This window comes from Camelus bactrianus, chromosome 6 (assembly GCF_048773025.1).
Source record: "Camelus bactrianus isolate YW-2024 breed Bactrian camel chromosome 6, ASM4877302v1, whole genome shotgun sequence".
In the NCBI taxonomy this organism is placed as follows: Eukaryota; Metazoa; Chordata; class Mammalia; order Artiodactyla; family Camelidae; genus Camelus; species Camelus bactrianus.
In genome coordinates this window covers 75,571,213-75,597,480 of record NC_133544.1, presented here as the reverse complement: position 1 = coordinate 75,597,480, position 26,268 = coordinate 75,571,213, and the positions used below count along the sequence as shown (strand labels likewise).

At 41.5% G+C, this 26,268-nt stretch overlaps 1 protein-coding gene across 9 annotated transcripts in view; it reads right to left on the bottom strand.

Moving 5' to 3' along the window:
- Positions 1-241: 241 nt before the first annotated feature.
- SLC28A2 (solute carrier family 28 member 2) overlaps positions 242-26,268 on the bottom strand; it is a 57,781-nt gene continuing 31,754 nt past the window's right edge. For 5 of the 9 annotated variants that reach the window (XM_045524266.2, XM_045524263.2, XM_045524264.2 and 2 more), the window contains 16 exons: positions 25,600-25,688; positions 13,519-13,610; positions 11,997-12,180; positions 10,416-10,557; positions 9,656-9,769; positions 9,231-9,308; positions 8,706-8,786; positions 8,191-8,271; positions 6,670-6,795; positions 6,457-6,587; positions 5,767-5,935; positions 5,362-5,559; positions 4,680-4,761; positions 3,242-3,340; positions 2,965-3,076; positions 242-602 (listed from right to left, as the gene is read on the bottom strand). In XM_045524266.2, coding sequence (XP_045380222.2) covers positions 485-602; positions 2,965-3,076; positions 3,242-3,340; positions 4,680-4,761; positions 5,362-5,559; positions 5,767-5,935; positions 6,457-6,587; positions 6,670-6,795; positions 8,191-8,271; positions 8,706-8,786; positions 9,231-9,308; positions 9,656-9,769; positions 10,416-10,557; positions 11,997-12,180; positions 13,519-13,610; positions 25,600-25,688 — 1,896 coding nt within the window. In that variant the 3' untranslated portion in view covers positions 242-484. Of the gene's footprint in view, positions 603-2,964; positions 3,077-3,241; positions 3,341-4,679; positions 4,762-5,361; positions 5,560-5,766; positions 5,936-6,456; positions 6,588-6,669; positions 6,796-8,190; positions 8,272-8,705; positions 8,787-9,230; positions 9,309-9,655; positions 9,770-10,415; positions 10,558-11,996; positions 12,181-13,518; positions 13,611-25,599; positions 25,689-25,820; positions 25,918-26,268 lie in introns of all 9 variants that reach the window. The other 4 variants (XM_045524269.2, XM_074366043.1, XM_010965261.3 and 1 more) reach the window with 2 other exon arrangements.

Here is a 26,268-nt window from a genome sequence, read left to right as displayed (position 1 = left end):
TACAGGAAATACTTTTTGTTTACTGTGTAATGTTAAGGAATTTGCAAGTTTACAAATGTGTGACAACCAGAAAAAAAGCTTACCGTGAAATATTCATGTAACTTTCATGCGTACCTTTAGTACCATAAACATCCACAGAACTCCAAGAAATAGTTTTTCAACCTCATTACATATTACACACCAAATCACACCGCATCCCATAATTTTTAAGATGGCAACTAGAAGCAAGGTTGGCAAGATATTCTTTGATATGGCAATATTTATTATTTCAAATCTAAGCTCAGACAGAGCCCATAAGAAACTTCTTATTTGGTTCAGCCAAAAAGGTGCTAATTTTCATTACTGACATACAGTGAACCAAAATGAAAATTCTACATTTCCTGTTAAGGATCAAAGTGAGTTAGTGTAGAACGGGAATTCTAAGTAAACACGTTTGCCATTAAAAAGCCATCAAGATGGGGACTGTCATGGAAACAGACCAGCCTTAAGCACAGACAGCACTGGTGTAGAGTTCACAGCAGTTAACAAGGGCTATGGCACTGAACTCTTTATCTTCCCAGGGACCAGAAAAAGAAGGACGGTTGGTGCCATTCAGAAAAGTACTGAAATGAAAAGCCAGAGAGGTGCATAGTGGGTCAGATAAAAACAATGCAACAAGACTTATCAATAATTTCTACCAAGCAAGTGAAAAAAACAAAAACCCATTAATGAACCCAATGACCACAACCAAATAAATAGGAGAGAATTAAGTGTATTTTCCGATTCATGCCCAAGATAGTACTGGCAAGAAACCCTACACAATGTGTCTGCTTCTGTGCCCAATTCCTAACCACAGTCCTTATGGGAATTTCCTTTCTAAACATCACTGAAGCAAAATTTATGCCTTGTAATGTGATTTAAAATTGAATTTATTTTAAAAAGTGAGATGGTATTTCAAAGCCACTTTCCTCTTTGGAAAGGAAAATAGCTCAGGCTTCCAGATGTATGTATGTATGTATGTTGCAGCTTTACTGAGGTATGATTGACAAATAAAATTGTAATATATAGAGCATATACAAATGATGATTTGATGTATGCATGCATTATGAATGGATTCCCAACACTGAGTTAACTGAGTTAACATCCACCATCTCACATATTTACCTTTTTATTTGTTTATTTTTTTGGTGAGGACACTTAAGCTCTACTCTCTTAGCAAATTTCTACTACATAATATAGTACTATCAAATATAGTCATCACATTCTACATTAGGTCCTCAGACCTTATTCATCTCATATCTGAAAGTTTGTACTATTATACCAGCCTCTCCCTATTTCCCCACCCCAGCCCCGCAACCTCCATTCTATGAGTTCAGTTTTTTTTTGATTCCACATATACAAATATGAACAGATCTGAAGAAGGAAAGAGAAAGCAATACAAAAATAACTGAGGACTTCAACACTCCACTTTCAACAATGGACAGATCATCCAGACAGAAAATCAACAAGGAAACATTGGACTTAAACTGCATATTAGACCAGTTGGACCTAACAACATTTAGAGAACAGGGAAAAAGTGGGAGATAGACATTTTTGCCTGCTTCCTCTGCACTGAGTCTGGCTGGGGGGCTGGGGGCAGGGGAAGGTAGCCAGTGAGTGCTCACATGCCTGTTAAGAACTCTTCCTTGTTTGCTATAGTTCTGTGGGACTCAGAAACCCAAGCCCTGCAGACTTTCAGAGCTGGGTGTTCTGGAAGCCCATCCCTCAGGTGGAGCCTTACAAGTTGGGGCACTAGATGTGCAGTCCAAACCCTTCGCTGCTCAAGGAGAAACGGAGTTGGGAGTTCCCTTCCATTATATGGTGCTGGGCCAGGGGTGGGGTTTACGATGAGGCTGTTTCTCAGCCTTTCCGACCCAATTCATTGTCGTTATTTTCTCAGTTGTAGGAGTCACTCAGCTAGTTTCTGGAATTTTCTTAGAGGGAATTACTCTATATATAGCTGTACATTTGGTGCATCCTTAGGAAGAAGGAAGTTCAAGATTCCTTTGTCATCAGCTTGGTTTGGAGTCATTCCGAATGTATTTAGTATGAATTGGACAACGTTACCTCTTTCAGATTCTAGATACTAATGATGATCAGTAAGTGACTTTAGGCAAAATGCCGGTTGCAGTTTTGAAGGCATAAATGAGCAGGAAAGAGTATACTGTTAAATTTTTTTAGTGAAGTTCAGTGAGGCTCCAGCAATTAGAATTTCAGGTTTTCCTGCCCCAGCACAGGTTTTTGTGGCAGTTTCTGCTATGAGTCTCTGCTCTAGTGAGCCATGACTCCCTGTATTTACCGATCTGTCTCTCTAATCTTGAGGTCAGCAGCTTGCCCTGTGTCTGCACCTCTTTTACAGATCCAAGAAGAGTTATTGATTTTTCACACTGTTCAGTTTTTTACTTATTGTTAGAATAGCATGGTGATTTCTAAACTCCTTACAAGCGAAACCAGACAACTACTCTAAAAATATCCCAGAAAGTGGTAAACAAGTTCATTTTTACATTATCTGAATGCATCATGATTTTATCAATTCAACTTTATCCTCTTGGTCTTCACTCCTGTCTAAAGAAGCCCGTAATTTTTTAGCCATTTGGGACCATTGCCAAGTCTTCACCTACCACCTATCTATATTCCAAGCCTAATAAATCTATAACTTCTGATCAGTGAGACCAGCCTCCCTTACTTCTTCCCCTCTGCCTCCACTTCTCAGGACCCCATCAATACAAGTAAACTCTGTCACTTGTCCATGCTAGAACTAATAGCATCTAACAAAAGAAAAGAACACAGATCTACACCAGCACAAATACCCATCCCCCTTCTTTTATGCTCCATTCAGCATCCACGTGATTACCCTCAAGACCTTATTTCTTCCCACTCCCAGAAGACTCCTGAGTGAAGGATAGCGTGTAAGAGGAGGGAGCGGGGATCCTGGTGCTCACTCACCTCTGAAAGAGCTCTCTGCAGCACACGTAGGTCTCATAGGTTCTATTGGTGAAACTGGTGTTTAGGAAGGAGACACAGTCAGTTTCAGCTCCCCTCGGGACATAGAGGATTCCTGGATGAAGGAGACAGAGATGCTAAGAGAAAGATTTTTCACGTGTTCCTGAAAGCTCGTAATTCTTTGGGTAAAACTGAGAACACTATAGATTTGGTGCCTTTTCTATGCATCTGTGAGATGGATGTTTACATTAATATTCTAAGACTAAGATGAAGCACTTACCTGCCACACAGGCACTGATAAGGGATACACAGGCCCCTGTGAAGAGAGCACTGATCACAACCTTGGACAATTCACTCTTCCGGTGGGGTACCATTGATGCTGCAGACAACAGAACAAAATAACTCAGTCTCTTCCCCACCAGGCAATAGGGTATGTCCTATGAGCCCCCATTTAGAAGAATGCTGAGGATCAAAAAACAGCAGATGAATAACATTCTTACAACCAACCACCAGAGGCTAGCCAGTGGTACCCTAAGAAGTATTTATATACATTAATCCTGAGAGGTCACTAACTCAGACATACCCCAGGTCAAAGATTGGGTGTCTGACCCTAACTTCAGTGGTTCTGTGAACATTCCCAAGATGTATCTGAATCAAGCCAGGTTGCTCCTGACAGGTGCAAATGCCCAGGTGTTCACTAGTTAAAATCTGCACTCTTAAGCTGGGACCAGAGTTAGATGGACTATTTTGAGCCAGAGAGATAAGAAGGGCAACATTCTCCAAAACCTTAGCCTCATGATGTATATCCCACTAGTAGACGGCAATCTCACAATCAGATGGTAATCAGACATCAGAATTAGAACACAGACAAGGGTTTAACAGAAGGGAAAAAGAGAAACTGAAAGGAAATTGTTTCATCTTTAAATTATTCAATCAGCTACCAAATACATTAACCTAATGATTCTACCCCAGAATATGAGTGCCATAGAAAATGGACATATTGAGCTATATTTCTTCTTATACTTTATTTCTAACGTGGAACTTCCAAACTCTTAGAATCTGGTAGTAATTTTCCCTGCCCCTGCCTTCAAAGACAATTCCATTTTCCTCATATTATTTCCTTTAGCCATCACCATTTAGCAATATCTTCAGCAGTCTAAATGTATCTGTGCATACTTCAAATACTCACTCCTCCTGGCGACTTGTAGCTTTTAATCCAACACTCACATCACTCGCTCTATCTATCTATCTGCCTCATGTGTCTGCTGCTTTTATTTGTCTTTTGATTCCTTGTGCAATGCCTACTTCTGTGAAATCAACTGGTGAGCAGCATAATTTCAGAAAGTACCTTCACTACTGAATAAAAAAATAACTTTATTTATATATGCACCATGTCCAATTAATGGCAAACTAAAAATAATGTCATTATAATCATCTTCACAGGGAAAATAAAAATAAAATTGGTCTTTTGGACTGCCAGTTGAAAGGAAAAAAAAGAAACAAACAAACAGAAATTTAGATTGTAAACTCAGCCCGGGTTCCATACAGAGCCACGTAGCATGGCTGCCTTACCTCCAAATTACCTGCCACCTGACAGGGCCCATTTCACATCAGCTTCTCTGTCTGGTCTCAACTTGTACTGAGGCACCAGGACTGCCCACTATAGATGCTGGGACCTGGCTGGCATATTGGGTAGCTGGGAAAATGAATTAACTCACTCAAGCCTCCCAGTGTGATTCCTATGGAACTAAGATTGGCAAATCCACAGAGCGAAAATGTTGTGATGATTTCAGCTCTCACCTAGGGAAAACAAAAATAAGTAAGTAAATAAACTCAGTGCTGTGTGTGCAGTCATATAATCATGATAGATGCTCCAGAGGACTCAGAACCCCCAATCTTGTCCACACTACTCTTAGGAATGCATGGAAAGGATGCTCTTAAAATCTTTCCCGGAGTTACTAAGGGATAATGATGTGGAAACCACTATGGCCTCTTTACCCAATGCTCCTCTTGCTGAAGCCTATGAAGCAGAAGAAGGCCTAGGAATGAGGATGATTGTGCAGGAAGAGACAGAGGAAGAGGACGAAGGAGCTCAATACATAGCAATTTAAACTTATGAATGAAGAAGGGGACCTTAGACCATCAAACTAGTATCCTGCTTGGACTGCCCCAACTGTAAAGACCGAATAATCACATTCTAGAGAGAAGGTAGGTCAGATGTAGGGGAGGACTAGCACACAGACCTCAGGGCAGCTTAGGCACCAACGAAGCATACTGTTACTCTTGCTCCGTGGTTCAGCCTGGGACCCTGGAAAGGGATCTGTAGGTGTGAGACAAACTCTTGTGTAACATTTTTTGTCTGCCCACACCCTGTTTATGCTTTTCTAGACTGTCACTTACAGAAATCCACTGCTTCTCGCCTCCAATCCACTCTTCCACTCCAGAAAGACGTTTATTCTTATATTGAGACAGTTGCTGATAGGCCACAAACTCATTGGTGAAGAACTTGATCCCCACCAACTCAGCCACCATTGGACAGTCTGCCCAGTCTACACCCATCATGAAAACCATGGGCCTTAGGATATAGGAGCAGATGACCTGGGTGAGAGAAAGAGACATCTCAGGAAACGGAAGAACAAATAACACAGGTCAGGAGTCAAGGCCTTTCTCTGAAGCCTCGACTCACCTCCTCCCCCTTCTCCTCCCCATGCTCTCCTAGCTCACTGTGAGTCAGGAAAACATGCACATTTCAAAGACTATTTAAACACACCCTAGAGGGACAGCCCAACAAATGCAATTCTTTACCTGAAAAGTGAGGCCATGTATGTCTACCAGTTCCCCAAGCCAGGAGAGGGCAGCATTGATGAATGCCAACACAGCCAAAAAGGCAATCAGATTGGCTGCTACATTTGCAGCAAGGCCTACGGCATCTGCGGCTCCATTGCTGGCAGCTTCTAAGACATTCCTCTCCTTCCTGTGTTTATTGAGCATAAAGGCAGAGTAATCTCAGCCCCTCAGAGAAGAGCTGTCCTACTGCCCCAGTAGTGCAGGAGTGAGAGAGGAGAGTGCAAGACCAGCTTGAGGGAGGTGATGGGGATTTCTGGTGACCTTTTTAGTGAAGATTACACTGAAGCAGTATCAGATTTAATCATCACAAAATTGCACTGACACCAAGGACAGAGGATAAGGGCATGCCGAAGCTAGAGGCAGGTGGGAGGGTTAAACAAAATTTTAAAAATCAACATGATTAGCTAGAGGCAGAGGTAGACAAGAGGGGATATGGAATCATATTAATCCTTCTCCAGGAGACTTGAAGCCTCTGCCACCAGAGCACCACTCTTTGCTTTTTGTTTTTTTGGGGAGGGGGAGGTAATTAGGTTTATTCATTTATTTTTGAATGGAGGTACTGGGGATTGAACCCAGGAACCAGAGCACTGCTCTTGACTCTGCATCTGACCTCACCGTCTCCCAAATCATATGCCTCATTGGACTCACCCGCGGGGCAATTTCACCCCCTCCTTATTCTTGAACTTGGACTCCTCCACTTCCGGATATACCAGCTTTGACAAAGCAAGAGCAGAAGGGGCAGCCATCACAGAGGCAGAAATCAAGGATGACGTGTCAATCTGTAAGGCCAGACTTAGGAATAAGCGTCTACAGATCCCAGACGTGGGCTCACCCAGGAGTGATCATACAGTCTATGCCTACCCCGAAGGATATGAAGGCTCCCAACACAGTGCCTGAGATGGTAGCAAACCCTCCAGCCATCACTGCATGGATTTCAGAGAGCGTCATGTCTGCAAGGTACGGACGGATGAGCAGAGGTGCCTCTGTCTGTAGATAAGGAGAAGAGGGTCAGATTCAAGAGCGTGCAGCAACTTCACGGCAGAGTGCCCACCCCCGGCCCCGGGTCACACCCCTCCAGTGTGAGTGCCCTTCCAACACTGACCTCTGCTCCTAGGCCCTCCCAGCATCTGGCTGTCACTCTGGCACCTAATCATATCCTGGCTTGCAGTGTTCTCATGTGTTTTCCTACGTGTTTGTCTCATCTATTTAAAATTTGGAATGCCATAGAAGAGAGATGATGTTTCTTTCCTATGTTCTCAATGGCTAAAACTACATATTTAATGAATGACTTTAGGGAGTACAGTGTACTTACTGCGTACATATTAACTGCTTAAAAAGTACTCATTAAATGAATTGCAAGTAGATGACTGAAGCCCAATGTTGATGAAAGAATCAAAAGAAATAGTATTTGTGAAAATGGTATGAAATTATGAAGGCCTGACTATGTAACACCAGTTTGTTTAGCTTTTTTCACATCTGAGAACTTTATTGGACACGCCAGGGCCTCGGAGGGCCCAGTGCACTGCCCTGTGGTCCTGGGCAGGCAGGACTGCAGAAGGGTGGTTCCGTCCAACAAGTCTCAGGGCAAACGGTAACCTCACAACGGTCTACCTAAGAGTACTACACAGTTGGGAGATGGAGGGCTGCTCCACAGACGTATGAACAGGTCTATACGAGATGCTGGGGACACTGCTATAAATAAGGTAGAGTTCCTACTCTTAGGATTTTATATTCTAATAGAGGAAACTAAGCTGATTATGGAGAATTTAAGCAAAATGTAGCATACTATGGTAGAAGTATACACAAGTACTCTATGAACTTTTCAAATATAGTTAATCAGCCTAGAGCCTTAGGAAAGAAAGACCTCAATACTAATTCTTTCTCAGTTTGACAAACCATTGTCCCTAACATTGAGCTGATCAGCCAGTAGCATATACTGAGCACCTACTTCATACAGTCAAATGTATCAAACAAGTATTTGATGTTAGCCCTGAGCAAAGCAAGCTATTGTCTCCTTTGAGACCCTAGAAAACTAAGGTCACAGAGAGAAACCAGAATATAGAAGAAACATCTTTCAAAGCCCCTGAAGGGGGATAAAATTTGGACCAGGACATTTCCTTAAATTCCTGTATAAGACTTTGGATCTGTGGTTAAGGATGTACCCATTATGTACACCCAGGTAAGTAGTATTAGGTATGAAGGGTGAAAGCAATGAACTGAGTTCCTTTTGGGCTTCTGAGTTTTCTTTCAGCAGAGTAATTGGCTGCCTATACAGTCTTCATTTATTTGACTTTTCAGAAGGAAAGCCTACGTTTCTCAACCTGTTTTCTGCCACACTGTGTTCCACAGAGAAAAGAAGATCAGAAGGCTTCATGTGCTTACCATACCCACAAAGATGTTTCCTGTCACAGCCAGGGTCTCTGTGGCGGTGGTGCCCATGGTGATTTGCAAAAACCAGGCAATCTAAAGGGATACAAAGACCCAAACCAATAACATTAGCAGGAATCTTGGAGAGTATCCAGCAAAGCCCCTCCATTTTACTGGTTGGAAACTAAGGCCTAGAGAAGTAGAGTGACAAGCCCGAGGCCCCAGAGCAAGTTACAAACAGGGTCTGGACCAGAACTCAGGACTCTTGGCTTCCAGAAAAAGTAGATTAAAACTCAATATGAAACGGTAGTCCAGCCCCTTTTCTCTCTTTGCTCTGCCTATCAGCCTGCCTGGGGCCTGGTCCTGACCATCTGATATCAGGCATACTGATAGAGTTTGTCTTTTCACATTAGTTCTAATGCTCTACATCCTACCTATGAGCGTTTTTCCAAAATAAATGTCATCTTCGCACCTCCTGACAGATCCCGTGAAGAAGTCCCACCTCCTGATTGTGTAGAGGAATGACTCACCTTCTGAACTATCCACTGCATAAGGCCCAGGTAGTAGAGAATGGACATCACACATCCGAAGAAAAGGATGATCGGTAAGGACTATAAGAGAATGACAGGGCAACCGGTGAGATAGTACCCTGAATGTGCTTGTGTCCATGAGCAGACAGTACTTTAGGACTCCAAGTTAAGTTCTCAGCACCCTAAGTGCAGCTGATTCAGTGTAGACACTCAGTGGACACTTAAACATAAGCTAATAGTTAAGGAATAAATTTTAAATGTATTGCAAATCTATTATGCCATGGGTACTAAGTCACAAGAAGATGTTTTCTGAGCCTTCCTCTCCCACCCTATTTCATTCCAGTTTCAGTATGATAATGATCAAAGGGCAAGAGAGTAATGCTGTTTCCTCTACTGATGGGATCAAATCTTCTTAGGGTTAAATTCGCATATACACTGGCTGATCTCTTGGAAACACAATTTCGTCACCTTCTTCCCCCCCGCCCCAACACCAACCCTCATTCCTGCCCATAAAACAGATATGACCTGAAAAGCAAAGACATCCTTGACCAGCATATCCCCAAAGACAAAACTGGAGCCAGCCACAGTATAGTTGAGGAAAATCTGAAAGAAAAAAATAGAGAACAAGAGTAAAGCCAGGAAAGACACAGGGAAGATGGGATCAGCCTCATGTACGATTAGGACCTATTGCTGCTACTAGGGTTGGCCTCCCTTTGACAGCATGGGGGCAGGCTATGTCCCTGTGAGCTACTCACTGAATGAGAGAGGACTCAGCAGTTCAGTTCTCTTTATTCGTCTGCTTCATTGTACCCCAGTATATTCTCTCCTCTCCCACTAGATCTCCCACCACTGTCATTAACAAGACACAGCCTGATCTTCCCATTCTTTCCCCCAACCTCCTTTCTCTAGGGTTCCAAAAGAGCAGAGTCCTCACATTCAATTTCTCATACCTGAATCTGGTCTCCCAGCCATTGAAATGCAATAAATCCAGGATCAGTTCTGATGACAAAGATCCCAAAGACAAACTGAAGACCCAGGCCCCAAAGCACTGCCCTCCAGGACACCTGGGACCAAGAAGAATGTTACTCCAATGTGAGTTCTGAACTCAACTTGCTCATTACCTGGCTGGAGTTTTAAACATGGATACATGTACTCTGGAACCAACCTAGGATGTTAACAGTAAATCCGGGGTAAGATGAAGTAGGAAATAGGGAAAATACAGCAGTAATACATAAAGAGCCACATGTGTCCATAGGGTTTTTAAAACTATTGTCTACAGATTAGATCTCACACACAGACACACACACACATGCATATAAAAGCATCATAAACCAATACTTTAATATTACTATATGCAATGCAAGTTGATCCTCTATTGTATTCTATTTTCTTTCTTTCCTTCTTTTCCTTTCTTTCCCCTTTTTTTTTGTATGTTTGTTTTTTCTTTAACACAGGCCTAGATCCACAAAATTGATACCAAGTCTCATTAATGGATCACAACCTACAGTTTGAAAATAAGTGGTCTAGTACCTCTTAGAACTTTAACCTTCTTCACTTAGGAGTAAAACTGTCAAAGGGGCAAATCCCAAAGTTTGTTAAGAACTTAATCCTATGACTTTGTAATCAATACTGGCCACATGCACTTTGTAATTAGTAACACATGGTCCTTGGCTATGTATTACTATGTTACCCCGCATACTCAAAACTCACTGCACTGTGGTGTTTGGAGCAGGCAAAGAGGATGAGGACGAACATGCAGATTCCTGCGAAGGAGATCAGCTGCTCCGGCCTTTGGGCTGTGTCTAGAGCCAGCCACAGGATAAGGCCAATCAAGGCGACTCCTGCGAACACCCTGGAGAGGGAATTTCAAGACCATGTCATCAACTCAGTGACTGAATAACAAGTAATTAACTTTACCTCTAAAAAAGAGAAATTCACTGCAAGGATAAATGAAACAACTCGATAGATTAGACACAGAGACATATCTTGAGAATCATTCATCTGGTGGTTTCGTAGCTACCACCTTTCCCCAAAATCTTTTGCTCACAGAATGAAGCTGAGTCTAATCTGAGGACACAAGTCACATGACTTCTTTTTCCTCGAGTTCTCGTATCGGTAAGATGCGATATAAAGACTTATTTTTTAAGATTGTTCTAATGCATAACCAAAATACTTTTTTAAAAAGGAGGAAAAAGTTCCCCACGGATCTCTACCCAATTTCCAACCACTCCAAGGGTGAGAGTAAAGGCTAAGCCACAAATCAGCGACTTATGCCTTGTGGCCCCTTGATGTACCAAATGTGCTTGATCAGTACGCAGACTGGTCTCCTCATGTCTGAGTGTTGGAGTCATTTCAGGTCAATGGAAAAGAATTAGAAGGAAAAATCACAGATTAGAAACAAAACAAAAAGAGCACGTTGTCCACTGAGATGCCTGAGGAACAACCACCACCAAAGGGGTTACATGTCAAGGCTGAATTTTGGAGCTGTGCTCTCTGTGAACTCATCTCACCTAAAGTGAACTAAATGTGGCTTCCAGAACCCATCCTGCTAATGAATAAAGTCCTTAAGCTCTCTCGCTCCAGTGTCAAATAAATCAACGATCCAAAATTCAGGCTGCAATCTGGGCTGTTTTTCCAAATGACTGCTGTTGCAGTCATTCTTAGCAGTTATTTTCTGTGCATCCACTGGAGACTAGGCAGAAAAGAGGAACATATAGAGAGTCTGAACATTATTCTCTCACCCCAGGCCTGTAATTGTAGGACATGTGCGTGCTACAGTTAGACAGGCCATGGCTCCTGTAGCCTCCAGCACTGAACAGTAAATTTGCTCCTCAAACTCTAGAGAATTATAAGACTCAGTGGGTGTAGGAAGCCTGGAGGATTAGAGGGAAAAAAGCCTGCCTGGGAAACTAAGGGAGAAATACATGGCCACCAAATCAATTTGACAGTTTAATGCAGCTGTGAGCCTCTTTGTCTTGACTACTTCATTGAAGAGCAGCACAGTTTTTCTCATTTCTGACATCAGCCCTGACAATAAACAGACAGAAACTCTTCTCTGAAACTTAACCCCTCCTGCCCCCTAGCAATGTTGAGACACGTGGCTTCAAGAAACTGCACTGAAGTTCAATGCTCAGTGGCTTGTTGCTATTTGCTCTCTGAGCCTTGGTTTTATAAAGAAGAGGCGAGGGTCTGAGAGAGAGCTCAGGAACCATCAAAGGAGGAGAAGAGAAGTGAGTTGGGGTTTGGGACAAGCTGTGGGACCAGGGATACAGCAATTCTTATCTTACTTACCATTTCATCCAAAGCTTCAGGCGGGAGTTTTTAAGGGGCTTCAGACATCTTGTTAATTTTTTACCAAAGATCTTTTTCAGAAAGCGGTGAACCAGGACCAAGAGCACCAAACAGGTGAGGACGAACAAGGCCAGTGCCCTCTGGAAATTTAAGATGCAAGCTGCCAGGAGGTAGGCAGCATAAGCTAAAAAGAGGAAGTACAGAGTGAGGATCAGCAAGGCAGAGCCCTAAGGAACAAATGAGGGTCTAGTCGTCAATGTCTGGGACTTACGGCAAGAAAAACCCTCCAGAGAGCTTGTCACCCAGCCCGAGTTGTCAGACTGAGCTGCAGTTCTCAAGGCCAGGACAGATAGCTAAGTCTTTTCTTGAGGGATCCCACGGAGAGACCAACTTAGTCTGAATACTGTATACTATCACTTGTCCTTGATGAAATCTCATTCCCTTCTATTTTATCTGATATCCTCTTTCTATCCCTTGGAGTGGATTTAACCAGCATATACTATTATACTATTAAAAAGTCATCTTTCTCAAAACTGTATAACCCCAGTCATTTTAATCTTTCCTCTTGAGGAAAGCCATGTAAACAAGGCTACCACTAGGAAGTACAGCTGAGACGGGCTGGGACCCGGGACCGTGGGCTACGCACCGGAACCCAGCAACAGAATACAGAGAAACTATAAAGGACTAAAAATAACTGTGTGAAGTGTCGGGAGCAGAAGCAGGGTACTGCGCGTGATCCCTGCACACAGCACCACCAAGAGGGTGGGCAGACCACCTAAGCCACCCCTCCAGCCCAACTCTCAGGTCTGTCCCCACCCTCACCCCATTTAAGGGACCAGCTTGCCCCCGCTCAGGGAGTGAGCAAAGGAGCCTGTTACTTATTACAATCCCTCGTGCTGCAGCATGAGTCCCAATAAAGCCTTGCCTGAATTTCTTGTCTGGCCTTTTACCAATTTCTATTAATTAAGGAGGCCAAGAACCCTAGTTGGTAACACAGCCATACAGTCCTCATTCCATGGCTCCTTGACTTACCCCAAAGATAATTTTTATTCTCACCAACCCAGCTGCCTCTAATATTGACATCAAAGTCTCATACATCACTGGCAGTATATTTTAAATAGAGGTTTGCCATCTTTTAAAAATATTTTATATCACTGATCTTACTAGTAAACCAGAAAATAAGTAACATTTACTACAGGCTTCTTTCATAAAGACTACAAGAACCATGCCCCACCTCTAATCAAGACACTAAAAAAAGAGATTAGCCCAGATTCTCTGAAATATTTAAGTCTATCAAATAGTATATTTTGAAAAACAGCTTATTCTCAGATTTTACTTATTTCTAGAAGTGCAACTCTATAAATTACATTTCACCTACAAGTAATTAAGATCTATACATCAACTAGCCCTTCAGATCCATTTGTGAGTAAAGTTGCTTTCCATCTAGTAATGGTCTTGACACAAGGTCACACTTCTAAAGCGACTGTCTCTCATTTCCATGAATTCATTCTCAGTACCTTACCCAGACACAACAGGCTCAGCAGGATCTTCTTGAACAAGCCAGCACGTGCTTTGCAGAAACTTCTTGCCCTCGTGAAATGTCGTAGGCTCTTCCTGATGAGAATCCAGAAGTTAACATACAAAAATCACTCCATCCCATTTGTACCGATTCCCAGAACTGAGATTGCCTGGCCTGAGGAGGAATTTTCTCTTACTGAGGAAAACTATTCATCCAGGAGAAGTTAGGTAGTATTCCAGCAATGCCAAAAAGGCCAGGTCAACCTTGCCAATGTGCAGTAGGTCAGAACACTCCTACCCAACCTGGACTAGCCATATCCTCAGTAATCTCCTATCACAGAAGTGAACACTGGCTGCCTCGGGGAGAATCTCCTGGGACCTCCTCCTTCCTTGTTCCCCAAAGACAAAGGATTGCTCAGCTTCCAGATTCAGAAAACGCCTACTCTTCTGAGAACAACTTTGCCCATTCCTCCCTAGAAACTACACAAACCCATAACCCTGAACAGTCAATGAGATGTGCACTGACAGACCAGAAGGAAAACACTACCACCTTCAAGAATCCCCTGGTGGGAGGGCCTAAGAGAAGATGCCCAGCAAGTAGAATTATTCCAGTTTAATTTAACAAACATTCATATAGTGCCTTCCATGTGCTGGGCTCTTTCTAAGAAGTTTACAAACAGTAACTCATTGACTCCTTAAAAGAACTCTTGTTGGGGAGGGTATAGCTTAGGGGTGGAGTGTGTGCTTAGCATGCACAAGGTCCTGGGTTCAATCCCCAGTACTTCTATTAAGAAAGAAAGAAAGAAACCCAATTACCGCTCTTCACGTCAAAAAAACAAACAAACAAACAAAAAAAACAAACAAAAAAAAACTAAAAAACGCCCAAAAAACAAAACAAAACAAAACAACTCTTGAGGTGGTTACTATTATCATTCCCATTCTACAGATGTGGAAACTGGAAAACAGAGAAGCTAAGTACCTTTCCCAAGGCAGTGGAAGTTGTAAGGAGCATAGACAGAATGTAAACTCGGGCAGCCTGGCTTCAGAATCTGAGCTCTTAACCATCGTCCTATGCTGCTTCTTACCTAGACCCCAGGCTCACCTGTCTCTGCCATTCCTAAATACCCTCAGCACACTGCAGTCACATGAGCAAAAAGCTCTAATTCCCAAACTCTTAGAAGCTCCAAAGAAGATAAGCCCGTAAGAAGGCCCCAGTTGGCCATCACGCTGAGGCACGGCAGCTTAGCCAGGGCTGGGACCAGCCACCAGCTCCAAACGCCCTGCGGACTTGGTTCGCAGCTTTCCATGGCTCTTTCTCCATTGCCATCTCTCCCATCTAACAGACTCTCTCTCCTTTATACACAGCCTTCCTTTTCACTCCTTTCTCCTTCTTCTCATTCTTTCTTCAGGAAGCCCAACCCTGTGTTAGCTGAGTAGAGTATGTATAATCAGATATAGGTGATCTGGGGGAAAACAATCTTTATCACCACCTGATGGTATCAATTCAAGAGGATGCCTTAGAACCTCAGGAACTCTGCTACATTGCCACACTTAACAGAGAAAGTAAAGAGTAAAAAGGATTGCTCAGAGGTGTCAGTGTGCCTGAAGGATGTCAGTATCTTTGGAATATCATCCTGGATTTAATCTAATTCCAATCCTAGAAGTCCCCTGTGTGCCAGATATCTCTAGTTTTCTCCCCCAGATCCACACTCTACCTTGCTTTGTGCCCTGGGAGTCTATTCCATGTGGACCACATTAATGGGCTTCCATGACCCTCTGGATTACCTAGTTGGGTTCTACCAGGGGGACCCAGAAGGAGATGAGAGTGTATGAAAAGACTGAGGTTAGCATACTGAGGAGGTCTTCCTTATCTGACTCTCCTTCTGGGTTCTCTTATATCTTGTCCCTTTGGGCCCAAGAATAGCAACTGTTCACTGCTTCTAGTCTCAGTTTCTTGCATTATCATTTCTTACGATTCCTCTGTATCTTGCACACATCTTTGTCATGGTCTTTCTGTAAATAAACCCTCCTTTAATTATCCTAACTTAAGTATGCTATCTGTTTCCTGTTAGGACCCAAACTGAAACACTAGGTGAAGCTGATTTAAAATTATACCCAGTCAAATACCAGTTCAGCAAGGCCATTGCAAAATGGAGAGGGCATGCACTAGTCTAAGAATAAATGTAAACCACATACTTAGAAAAGGTTTCTGCCATCACCTCATGACCACATTGGACCATTTCCTAGGAAGTAAAGTTCTGTGGGTACTACCAGGAGTCAGTGAAGAACACTCATTTCTGCAAAGCCCATTAACAACCTGATCCAAGAATATCAATTTAGAACTGGACCTCTGTTTCAAAAAAAAATGTTAAAGCCAGAAGGGACATTCCAGAGGAAAAGAGAAAGCAAGTTCTCAGACCCTCTTAAACCAACTGAGAAGCAGTGCACAGACGTATGTGCATAAGTGTTTATGATCCTGGTGTCCTGCTTGGCCCAGGATATTGCTAACACAACTAAACTCATTACTTTGCATAATAGTTCAATTTGAGGGTTAGTAACTGTGTTATATCCAAGGGCTGAATTGTGAAAAATATCTCCCTGGTAGATGGTGACACTTGATATCTTGCCCATAACTTGCTGTGATGTCTGTACTCACTAATAAATTCTCCAGGTATGTGTATGGGAGGCTTTCCAGAGGCTAATGATAACCCTCTCACTTACATGCTTCCTGCCTCAGCCTCACGTGACAGGGTAAGGATGGTGGGTGGGACCAACTGAACATAGCATTAGAGGGTACAGTAGGTCAGGCCTAGCAGCAAGGGTATTTGTGCACTTTCACAGGGACCCTTTCCACAAGATGTAGAAACTCCCCTAACTAAGGGAGACAGAGATATGGGAATCCCCAGGGTCTAGGGTACTATCCCTTAGCAGTCAGAGTGGAAGGCTTAGGACAGCTTTCAAAAAATTCCATCTCCAGGGACTGCTGACAGTGGGGCTCTGAGTGAATCTTTGCTTGCTCTAGCTTGAAGTCAGAACTAGAGGAAAGGAAATGGGTCAACTCGGTACCAAATGATGGTCTGAGTAAAGGGTAAGGGCCTCAAAATAGAAGTGACCAGAATTTTTTCAAGCAGTCCAAAATTTTAGCTTATTTGATAAAGTTTGATGATAGCATAAAAAGAACTGGTCAGTGAGTACTGTACCGGGTACCACTTTGCCAGATTCAAAGTTGTGTTTACAACTGGTTTAAAACTGGATGGGCAAGGGTTGCTGGGCAGTGTTGTATAGGGACTCAAGAGCAGTTACCAAGAGTATCCAAGGGAGAATGGTGGCTGAGAAGCAAAAACGTTATTAATAAACCAAAGTGAAAAGCCAAATAAGAGTTGGAAAACAGGGGAAGGCAAGAGGAAGGTCTCTCAGATGGAGGCCAGCAAACCTATACTGGAGGCAGAGGCTCTGTGCACCTGGGGATGACTGGTTCTGAGAGCTACCAGCCCAGGTAGAATGCAAAAGGAACCTAAACCAGAAGACAGCCAGGTGTTTAACTGCTGAGTTGTGATGGATGTGTTGCCTTGGAAAAGAACTCTCCCTCCACACAGTACTCAAATCTCTGCTTGCTGTGCAATAAAAAATGTCAGCGTCTTACTCACACTAAAAGTAGAGACTCAACGCCTAAGGTCCACAAAAACAAGAGGGACCTAGGTGATGGGATTTCCACCTGGCCCTACTGCCCAGCCTCAACTTCTTCCTTCCAGAACTCTTATCCCTCCAAGTTCAGCAGGGGTTCTGAAAAGCAGTAGAGTCTTCCCAGGTAAAGCTCTCTCTCATTAGAGAGAGTCATGACTCTTCCAGCAATGGCCTTTTTGGGCCAGCACTTTAGTTTCATTGTTAGCAAAACTTTCTCCAGGTTTCTAGTACATGATTAATGCCCATCGTGGAATTCCTGTGCTGATATGATTTGTCCCTATTTACACCTTCTTTTAATGATTTCAATAGGAATTTGAGGACAAAGTAACTCTGGCTCACTCAGCTGTTGATTGCAGGCTCAGGCCCTAATGAGAAAAAGAAATGGGGCAGGTGGGGATAGGAGTGCCCAGCAGGGATAGGCTGCCTAAAATTCTTCACTCAGGACTTGCACTGACATGCAACTTAGGCCCAAGATGCCCTTCCAGACCTCCCTCCCCGTAACTTATGCAGTTCACATCCACCAACCTATCTTTCCATCCCCACCAGTCCCTGCCAGGCTCACCACCATCCTCCCAGGAAGTCAGAACAGTCGCTCTGATAGGGCAGCAAGAAGAAACAGCAGACTTAGTAGGGGCAGTTGGAGAGCTAAGAGGAAAAGTGAAAAAGAGAAATGACCTTTAAGAAGGAGGAGAGGTTGGGAGGGGTGGGAAGGGACAGACTGGGATTTCAAAATTTGTAGATACAGACAGGCATATGTAGAACAGATAAACAAGATTATATGGTATAGCACAGGGAAATATATACAAGCCCTGTGGAAGCTCACAGTGAAAAAATATGTGACAATGAATATATGTATGTTCATGTATAACTGAAAAATTGTGCTCTACACTGGAATTTGACACAACATTGTAAAATGACTATAACTCAATAAAAAAGGTTTTTAAAAAAAGGAGGAGAGGTCAATGACATTCAATGCTGTGTAACATCAGGTAGCATGGCAAATGAGAAGATGGCAGTGAAGAGGTGACTGGTTCTCTTCAAAAGAGCTGTTTACACGAGAGTGGCTGGGTGAAAATGGAATTGCACGGGATTGAGTGAGTGTGAGCATATGTGGACAACTTTTTGAAAAAGTTTGCCTCTGAAGAAAAGAGAGCCCAGATACTATTTATTAAGCACTTTTTTTTTTTTTTAACCAGGTACTGAGAGAACTCATCAATCCTCCTCCCCTAAAACCACAAGGTTAGTATTTATAAGCAAGGAAACTGAGCCTGCCTACAGGTGGCAGAATTAGGATTTAAAACCCAGATCTCTCCATTACTCCATGTGGCTTCTAATTAGAGATGTAAGACTAGAATTCCAGAGGGACAATTCCAGAATTCCAAAGTAATGATTGCTAAGAGAGTAGAGAAGGAGCAGGTCAACTATGCCTGTGAATGTCCAAGAAGCTCTCACAAAGAAAAGGACAGATGAACTGATCTGAAAGGTAAAGGGGAAGGCGTTTGCCAAGGGGATAAGTTGCAGGGAGTTGGAAGAAAGGGCTGAGACATCTCTAGAAGAGGAAAAGCATACTTGAGTGAGCCTAGCATTTTGAAAGAACAGTATGATTTACTGTCTCTGAGAAGTGGGGAGCATGTGGACAGAGGGTGGAAAGAAAGATTGTAAAGAAAACAGAAGCCAGGTCATTTAGATTGTTTATCATGCTAATGAATTTCAATTTTATCTTGTAGGAAGCAGAGAGCCATTGAAGAATTTAAGCAAGGTAATAACATGAGCAGATATGTGTTTTAGAAAGATCACTCTAGAGGCCATGGGGTGGGTGATGGGCTGGGAGCCAGTGAGGGAGCATCTGAGGGTACAGGGGAGGACTGAAAAGAGGGTGAATGGCATAGATGTTTGAGAGAGGAGATCAACATCAAGTGATGTTGTACAATGAGGCTCCTGCCATAAGTGCCTCAGTCAGGGTGATAAAATTCACCAAAACAGAGATACAGGAGGAAGAACAGACCTGAGGAGGAAATGTGAGTTTATTTATCTTTGTGTGCCTAGAGCCCAGCCTAGGGCCTGACTTACTAGGAAAGCATCAAATCTAGGCTGTCAGGAGTTTGGTTTTAATGTTTTATTTGAAGTAGGTATGTGACATATAGGTGAAGATGTTTGGTCAGTGGTTAGATATAGAGGTCGGAAGCTTAGAACAGAGGTGCAGGCTTCAGATGTGGCTTTATGCATCAAGACATTAAGTGTAAGAGTGAGAAGAGAAGACAAATGATAGACTGCAGAAAACAAGACAAGAAAGAACATCCAGAGAGGTAGGAGAATGAGGAGAGTGTAGTCTCATTAAAATTAATAAATGAGTTTCCAGAAAGAAAGGGCCAGAAGAGTCATGCTGCAGAGATGCCCAATGAAAGTGTGTGTACATGGGACTTGGTAAGTAGGTTTTCATTGCTTAACTGAGTAAAAGAATTTCAGCTGAGCAGTGATGGTGAAAAGAAGATTGATCTGGGCTGAGAAGTGAATGGGGAGGTTAGAAAATATAAACAGCAACTAAATCCCATGTTTCCAAGAAACTTGGCCATGAAGGAAAAAGATAGCACAAGTTTGAGGTAAAGTTGATTTCTGTGTTTCTTTATTATAAGAAGAAAGAAGGGGGAGGGTATAGCCCAGTGGTAGAATGCATGCTTAGCGTGCACATGGTCCTGGGTTCAATCCCCAGTACCTCCATTAAAAACAACAACAACAAAAAAGAAACTTAAGTACACTTATGATTGGGGGAGGGTCTAATGGATAAGGAGTAATTGAAGAGGTTAGGGAAAAAAGGCCCTGTACAAGGGGGTGGATAAGGATAGCATTAAAAAAAATACGAAAAGAGGTTAGCTTCAGACTCAGAGAGAGTAGGCCTTCTGATAAAGGAGAGGGAAAGATGGATTCATGCAGGTGCAGGTACATGTAAGTTGGAACGTATCGGAAGATACATTGAGTTGGAACAATGTTATTTTTGTTTAATGTTTAAAAATAATAACATTGTAGTATGGTGTTTGTAACATAAGTAGAAGTAAAATGTATAAACATAAATAGCAGTAATATAAAGGCTAGAAGGGGACATACAGAAGTACACTATTATAAGGTTCTTATACTATATGTGAAGGGGTATAATATCACTTGAAAGCAGACTTGATAAGTTGATATATATATTATAAACTCTAAAGTAACCACGAATATAGTAAAACAAAGAGTGATGGCTAATAAGCCAACAAAGGAGACAAAATGGAATCATTTAAAAATATTCAATTTATCTGAAAGAAGGCATAAAAAGAGGAAAGGACATCAAAGAGAAAAGGGATTTAAAAAAATGGAACAATGGGAAGACATCTTGTTTTTACGGATCAGAAGAATTAATATTGTTATCGTGTCCATACAACCCAAAGCCATCTAAGATTCAATGCAATCCCCCTCAAAATACCAATGGCATTCTTCACGGAAATAGTAAAAACAATCCTAAAATTTTTATGAAACCACGAAAGACCCCAAATAGCCGAAGAAATCCTGAAGAAAAAGAACAAAGCTGGAGGTATCACACTTCCTGATTTCAAGCTATACTGCCATGTGTACATCTTAAACTTGCACAATGTTATATGTCAAATATATTTCAAATTTTAAAATTATGTTTACTTGCAATCCAGAGATTAGAGGAAGAATCTGGGTAAACAGTTGAGCTAAATTCTCACTGATTGTAAATTGGGCCTTCACATTTTATTTTCTCTGGTTTTGCTTTGTGGAACTAAGAGTGACAAATGAAATAATAAATGTTTCCCAAATCCTAAATTATATTGTTAAGAAAATTTTCATAAAATTGGAGGCATGGGGTAACTATAATTGATGAGAGAAATGTAATATTTGGTAACCACTGAAAAGACAACCTATTCTTAATGGATGACTAGGAAAATTAATTAACAGTGGGAGAAATAAATTTGATATGTTGGAGAAAAAAAGGACAGTGGAGACAAATAGAAACAAATAAATAGCAAGATGGTAGATTTAAATCATTAAATGCAAATGGCCTAAATACCTCAATTAAAAAGCAGAGACTGGCAGACTGGCTTAAAAAAGCATGAGGAAGACTGTTCTTTTTCTGAGAGAAAGGGAGAAAAAAAGAGGACAAAGACAAAGCAAATTCTAAGATAATATTATAAGTGATTTTGCCATGATGAATGAGGGTGTTAGTCACAAAATACTTACCCTTCTTAGAAAGGAACAATATTGGACTATATACCAATTATCAGTGGAAATTGGAATGGGTAGAAAAAGTGGGATTGAGAATTTGAGAAAAGAAATTTTTCTTAAAGCAACTACTAAAGGGAAATACACTGGTGAGTCCACACATAATGAGGTGAAGTGTCAACCACTGAAGAAGGTTCAGGCAGTCCAGTTTGGGGCCAAAGTTCCACTTAATTGTTATAAGTTATGATGACTTAACTGGTCTCTACAAGAAGTCTAGGCCTATCTGAACAGAATGTATAGCTGAAATTCAGCAAGGTTTAAGGCAACATTGATCTTGTACATGATCTTTATCCTTTTTCCCAGTAATTAGCTTGAATAAAAAAACCGTTCATGTAAATGTAAATTTTAATATGACCCAACTCTTCATTTCTGGAGTCAAAAACCAGAAGAAATCGTATTTAGAAGACAAACTGGGAAAAAGTGCACGACTCTTCTCCTCCAGGGCAGAAGAGCCCTTTCGCAGGTCTGCTGCCCCTTCCCCAGCCAGACTTGAACTTAGGACAAGATGCTTCCCTGCTAAGCCAGCCCCAGGACCCTAACATCACTCACCTCTACCACTCAGGGTGGGGGACATAGAGCTGAAGGTATGTGGGGATGAGGGGAAGAGATATGCTCTCAAGAAGCCTAGTTTCCTTTCAGCAAGTATATTCTCTATTTTATGGAAATTCAACCTCTCTGGCCCTAGACCTTTTAGCATGCCTCTGATCCAACAGCTTTCCAGCCTCCTTCCTAACATTTTAGGAAAAACTGGCCTTCCCACTACCAAGGCAAATCCTCCAACTCTTGATCTCAATTCCACTTCCTGACAACTCCTAAGGGCTTATCTGACAATTATTTATCTCACTATCTCTATCCCCTTCCATCATCCATTCCTTCTCTTCCTCTGACTCTCCTGGCTCCTTCTTTCAACCATCAAATGTGCTCAAGTTCACTACTTCTTAATAACAAACACCCCTCACCACTACCAAACTTTTAAAATTCTAACAACAGAAAGAATCCTCACTAAAATGTTTGTGTTTTGCTGAATTGCTCTATAGAAATGGCTAAGTTCAGAAAGTAATGAAAAGAAAGAGAAGCTAAAATCAATTTGCACTGAAGATCAGGTTAAGGATATCCCAAGGAACAGAAGATCAGAAGTAAGAGAAGATAAGATAAAGACAGGGGTCTGAGTGTGTTTCCTGAGAATGGCTGGCCTTAATTACCAAATCATGTTGATTCTACTCCAAAAGTGTATCTACTGAATTCTGCATATTATGGAATTCTTGCATGTATACTATGGGTAGAGCATTCTATCAGGTGCTATAGGAGATAAAAGGATGGAATAGACACGAATCCTGCAATGTACATATAAGCCTGTAACACAGTGTCAAAAGCTTTAAGTGCTATTAGAGAGGATCAAATAGAATGTTATGGAAGTTTTGAGGAAGAAGGGGCCTCTTTGGAATGGGGCCAGCAAGGCTGAGGAGGACCACCATTCATGATGATATCATGAACATGCTCTTGAGTTGGGCCTTAAAAGATATGTTGCATGTGGCAGAAAGACCTAACGTGAAAAGACATTTCACTCAGGATTGATGGAAAGCGTGACACAGAGGCAGGAAATGAAAGGAGCAATTGATGATTGACTGTAAATAGAGCATAGGGGAGCACTGGAAAGGAAATTTTAAGAGTTAATGTTGGAAAATCAAGTTAAGTACAAATCATGGTTGCGGGGCAGGAGGAGTGGGAAAGACTTGAATGGCAGGCTGTGGAGCTGGATTCTGTTCAGGAGCCAGTGGGGAATGATAGAGGTTTCTCAACAAGGGAGTTCAGATTCATGCTTTAGGTAGTTCTAGTAGAATCTACATAAGGTAGGTTGGCAGCATGTGGGGAACATTGGAAACAAGAAATCTATATGGATGCTATTTGAATAGCTCAGCAGAAATAAAATAAGTTTCAAAATTCAGATTCTACTGTAGTTGATGAAAGAAGGAAAGAAAATCACACACAGAAATACATAAGGTAAATCAAATGGGGAAAATGTGTAGCTTTACTAGGATTTAAAGAAATGCAAATTATAACTTTAAAGCATGATTTTATATCTATGTAACAAATTTTTCATGTGAGAAAATATAAAGTTAGTGAGATATGAGGGAACTGGACACAGTTATACATCAGAGTTACACAGTTTAAGGTGCCAACAACAATCTGACAAAATATATCAAGGTCCTTTCAGCTAAGTACTAACATTCTTGCTTTACAGGATAAAAACTGAGGCTCAGAGAGGATAAGTAACTTGCCTAATATCCGGTAAGTGACAGAGTCAGCAGTGGAAGGAAGCCGGCTTATAGCAACTGGGGAGAGCTGATTGCTACATCATCAGGAATTGTGCAAACCATTACGGAAAATTTCATTAAATAAAATTAAATAAATTACATTAGAATCAAGGATAATAAATACTCAAAACTCATCACTTCCTAATTATTTTGCTACATTTTACTGTTATCTAAGCTTCTGAGGTTCTCTCTTGGGTGTGTATGGTGAAAAATCTTATATAATGTGCCACTGCACATCTCTCCCCAACTCCTCATTCAGTGACATACCATCAGTAGCTTGAAATCAGCCATAATGAGAGTATTTATACTACAGGCAAGTGATACAAATCAAAGCTTGATTTATTATTTTGTCTAGATGAAGAATCGGCAAACTATGGCCTATGAGCCAGTCCATCCCACTTTGTTTTTACAAATAAAGTTTTATTAGAACACAGCAACGCCCATTTGTGTAGTATTATCTGTAGCTGCTTTCTCACTCAAACAGTAGAGTTGAGCAGTTGCGGCAGAGACCCTACAGCCCATAAAACCTGAAATACTTACTATCAAGTCCTTTACAAAAAAGTCTGCCAACCCAGGGTCTTACTAAGGTGAGCAAATATATGAACCAATATTCATGACAAAGCTACTCTTGGAGAGTCAACTCCTAAACATTTACCAGCACACCACTGGGCAGAGTTCAGATATAGACCTAAGAAGTCTGACTCTAGAATTCACATCACCCACTCTACTGCTAACCAAGGTATGAAATACTATGAAAGCATGAAACATTTACAGAAAGCTTACTGTCAATTCTTAGAAATGTGATATATAAAATAAGTGGAAAAACAAAAATACAAAATAATAATGTCCATATTCATACAGACAAACTGATATATATATATCAATTTGTATATAGAAGTGAAGTTCTGGAAAAGATAACAGAATTTAAATATTTAAGCTTTTTTTTTGCTATGTAGTTACTGAGTTAATTCTTAAACAGAAGAAAACATATATTCACATATTCCCTTTAGAAACCATTCAATATCCTCTTCTAAGTCTCTCAGTGTATGACTTCTGCACTTTTAAAATAAATCCCCACACCCTTTTCCACACCATGGAGCACGGCTTCCATTTAATCTCTTTTACCCAAACAGCTTCTATAGACATTAATTCTGGGACTATATTCATGACCAAAATCAAAGATTTTTCTCACTCCTCCCTTGATTCCTGTTACCCAGAACATTGTGGGTTGACTGCACCTTCATTCCTGACACTTTCTTCTCTTTTAACTTCTAAGACTTTACTTTTTAATTGTCTCTATCATCTCTCATGGTGGGTCTTTCTCTATCTTTTTTTTATTTCTGATTTCTCTTTCTCCTAATCCCCAAATCTGAGTATTCCAGAAGAGCTTTTTTAAAAAAATGATACGGGTAGGCTAATTTCTAAGACTTGATTTTCTAATTGAAAAGGTCTAAAATTAGTACCTAACCTGTTGTTGTGAAAGTTAAATGAATTAATTACATAAAGCATGCTGCACAATAGTAAATACTCAATAAATGTTAGCCGTTGTTATCCCCATTGTTATTTTTGTTGTCAGTCCAACCAACGCTGATATCACTGAACTCATTACTTATGGCACAGGTTCATATAACAATTAGTTACATAAAAATAGATATATACATATGGTAATACCAGGTGGCTGTGAGTACCTTATCTCCACAATAAGATCACAAGCTCCTGAGAACAGGGCAAGTTTGACCTCTTCTGAGTCCACTGACCACACTAGCCTACCTAGGCCCTTCCTAAATAAACCAATTCCAGAACACCCATACCTCTTTTGAGTGGAGGACTCCAACCCATCCCCAAGGCTGTGTCCTTGCTCTTCGGTCCTCCTAGTTCCCTCAGAACTTACTCCTTCTTCCTGTAAGCACAGGTAGAGTTAAGGTCAGTCAGAAGGCCCTGCTGGGTGATGGGGATTATGAGCAGCCAAAGATCCTATGTGAGGCCATTCAGTAGCCCACAAAGCTGTGCAGAAACTAAACTGGTGAGTTACCGTGAGCTCCAGCCCTGGATTCTCTATGCCAGTCTCCACTGTGGACACAGCAATGGCTTCTCTTCCATTTGTTTTCTCCATCACCTGTTCTCCTCAACTGAAAAAACAAATTCAGGGCCAAAGCTGAAAGATTAGTTAGTTGTTCTATAATGTGGGGCTGGGGAGAAATTTTAGGGCCAGTTACCCAGAGGAAAACCAAAACTAAAAATATTTAGAGATTTAGTTGATTTCTTCACAAACTGAGAATTGAGACAATTGGAAACAAAATTCTAAAATAATAAACAAAGAATACAGACTTCTACTTCCTATTGTGAATAGCTAAGGAAGGGGAAATAAGATAGAAGAGAAATGAAGGGAGGGACATTGAATGCATCACTGGGGCCCCAGGACCTGGACTGGGCCCCAGGACCTGGACTAAAAAGGACATTTTTCGGGCCCCTAAAGGAAG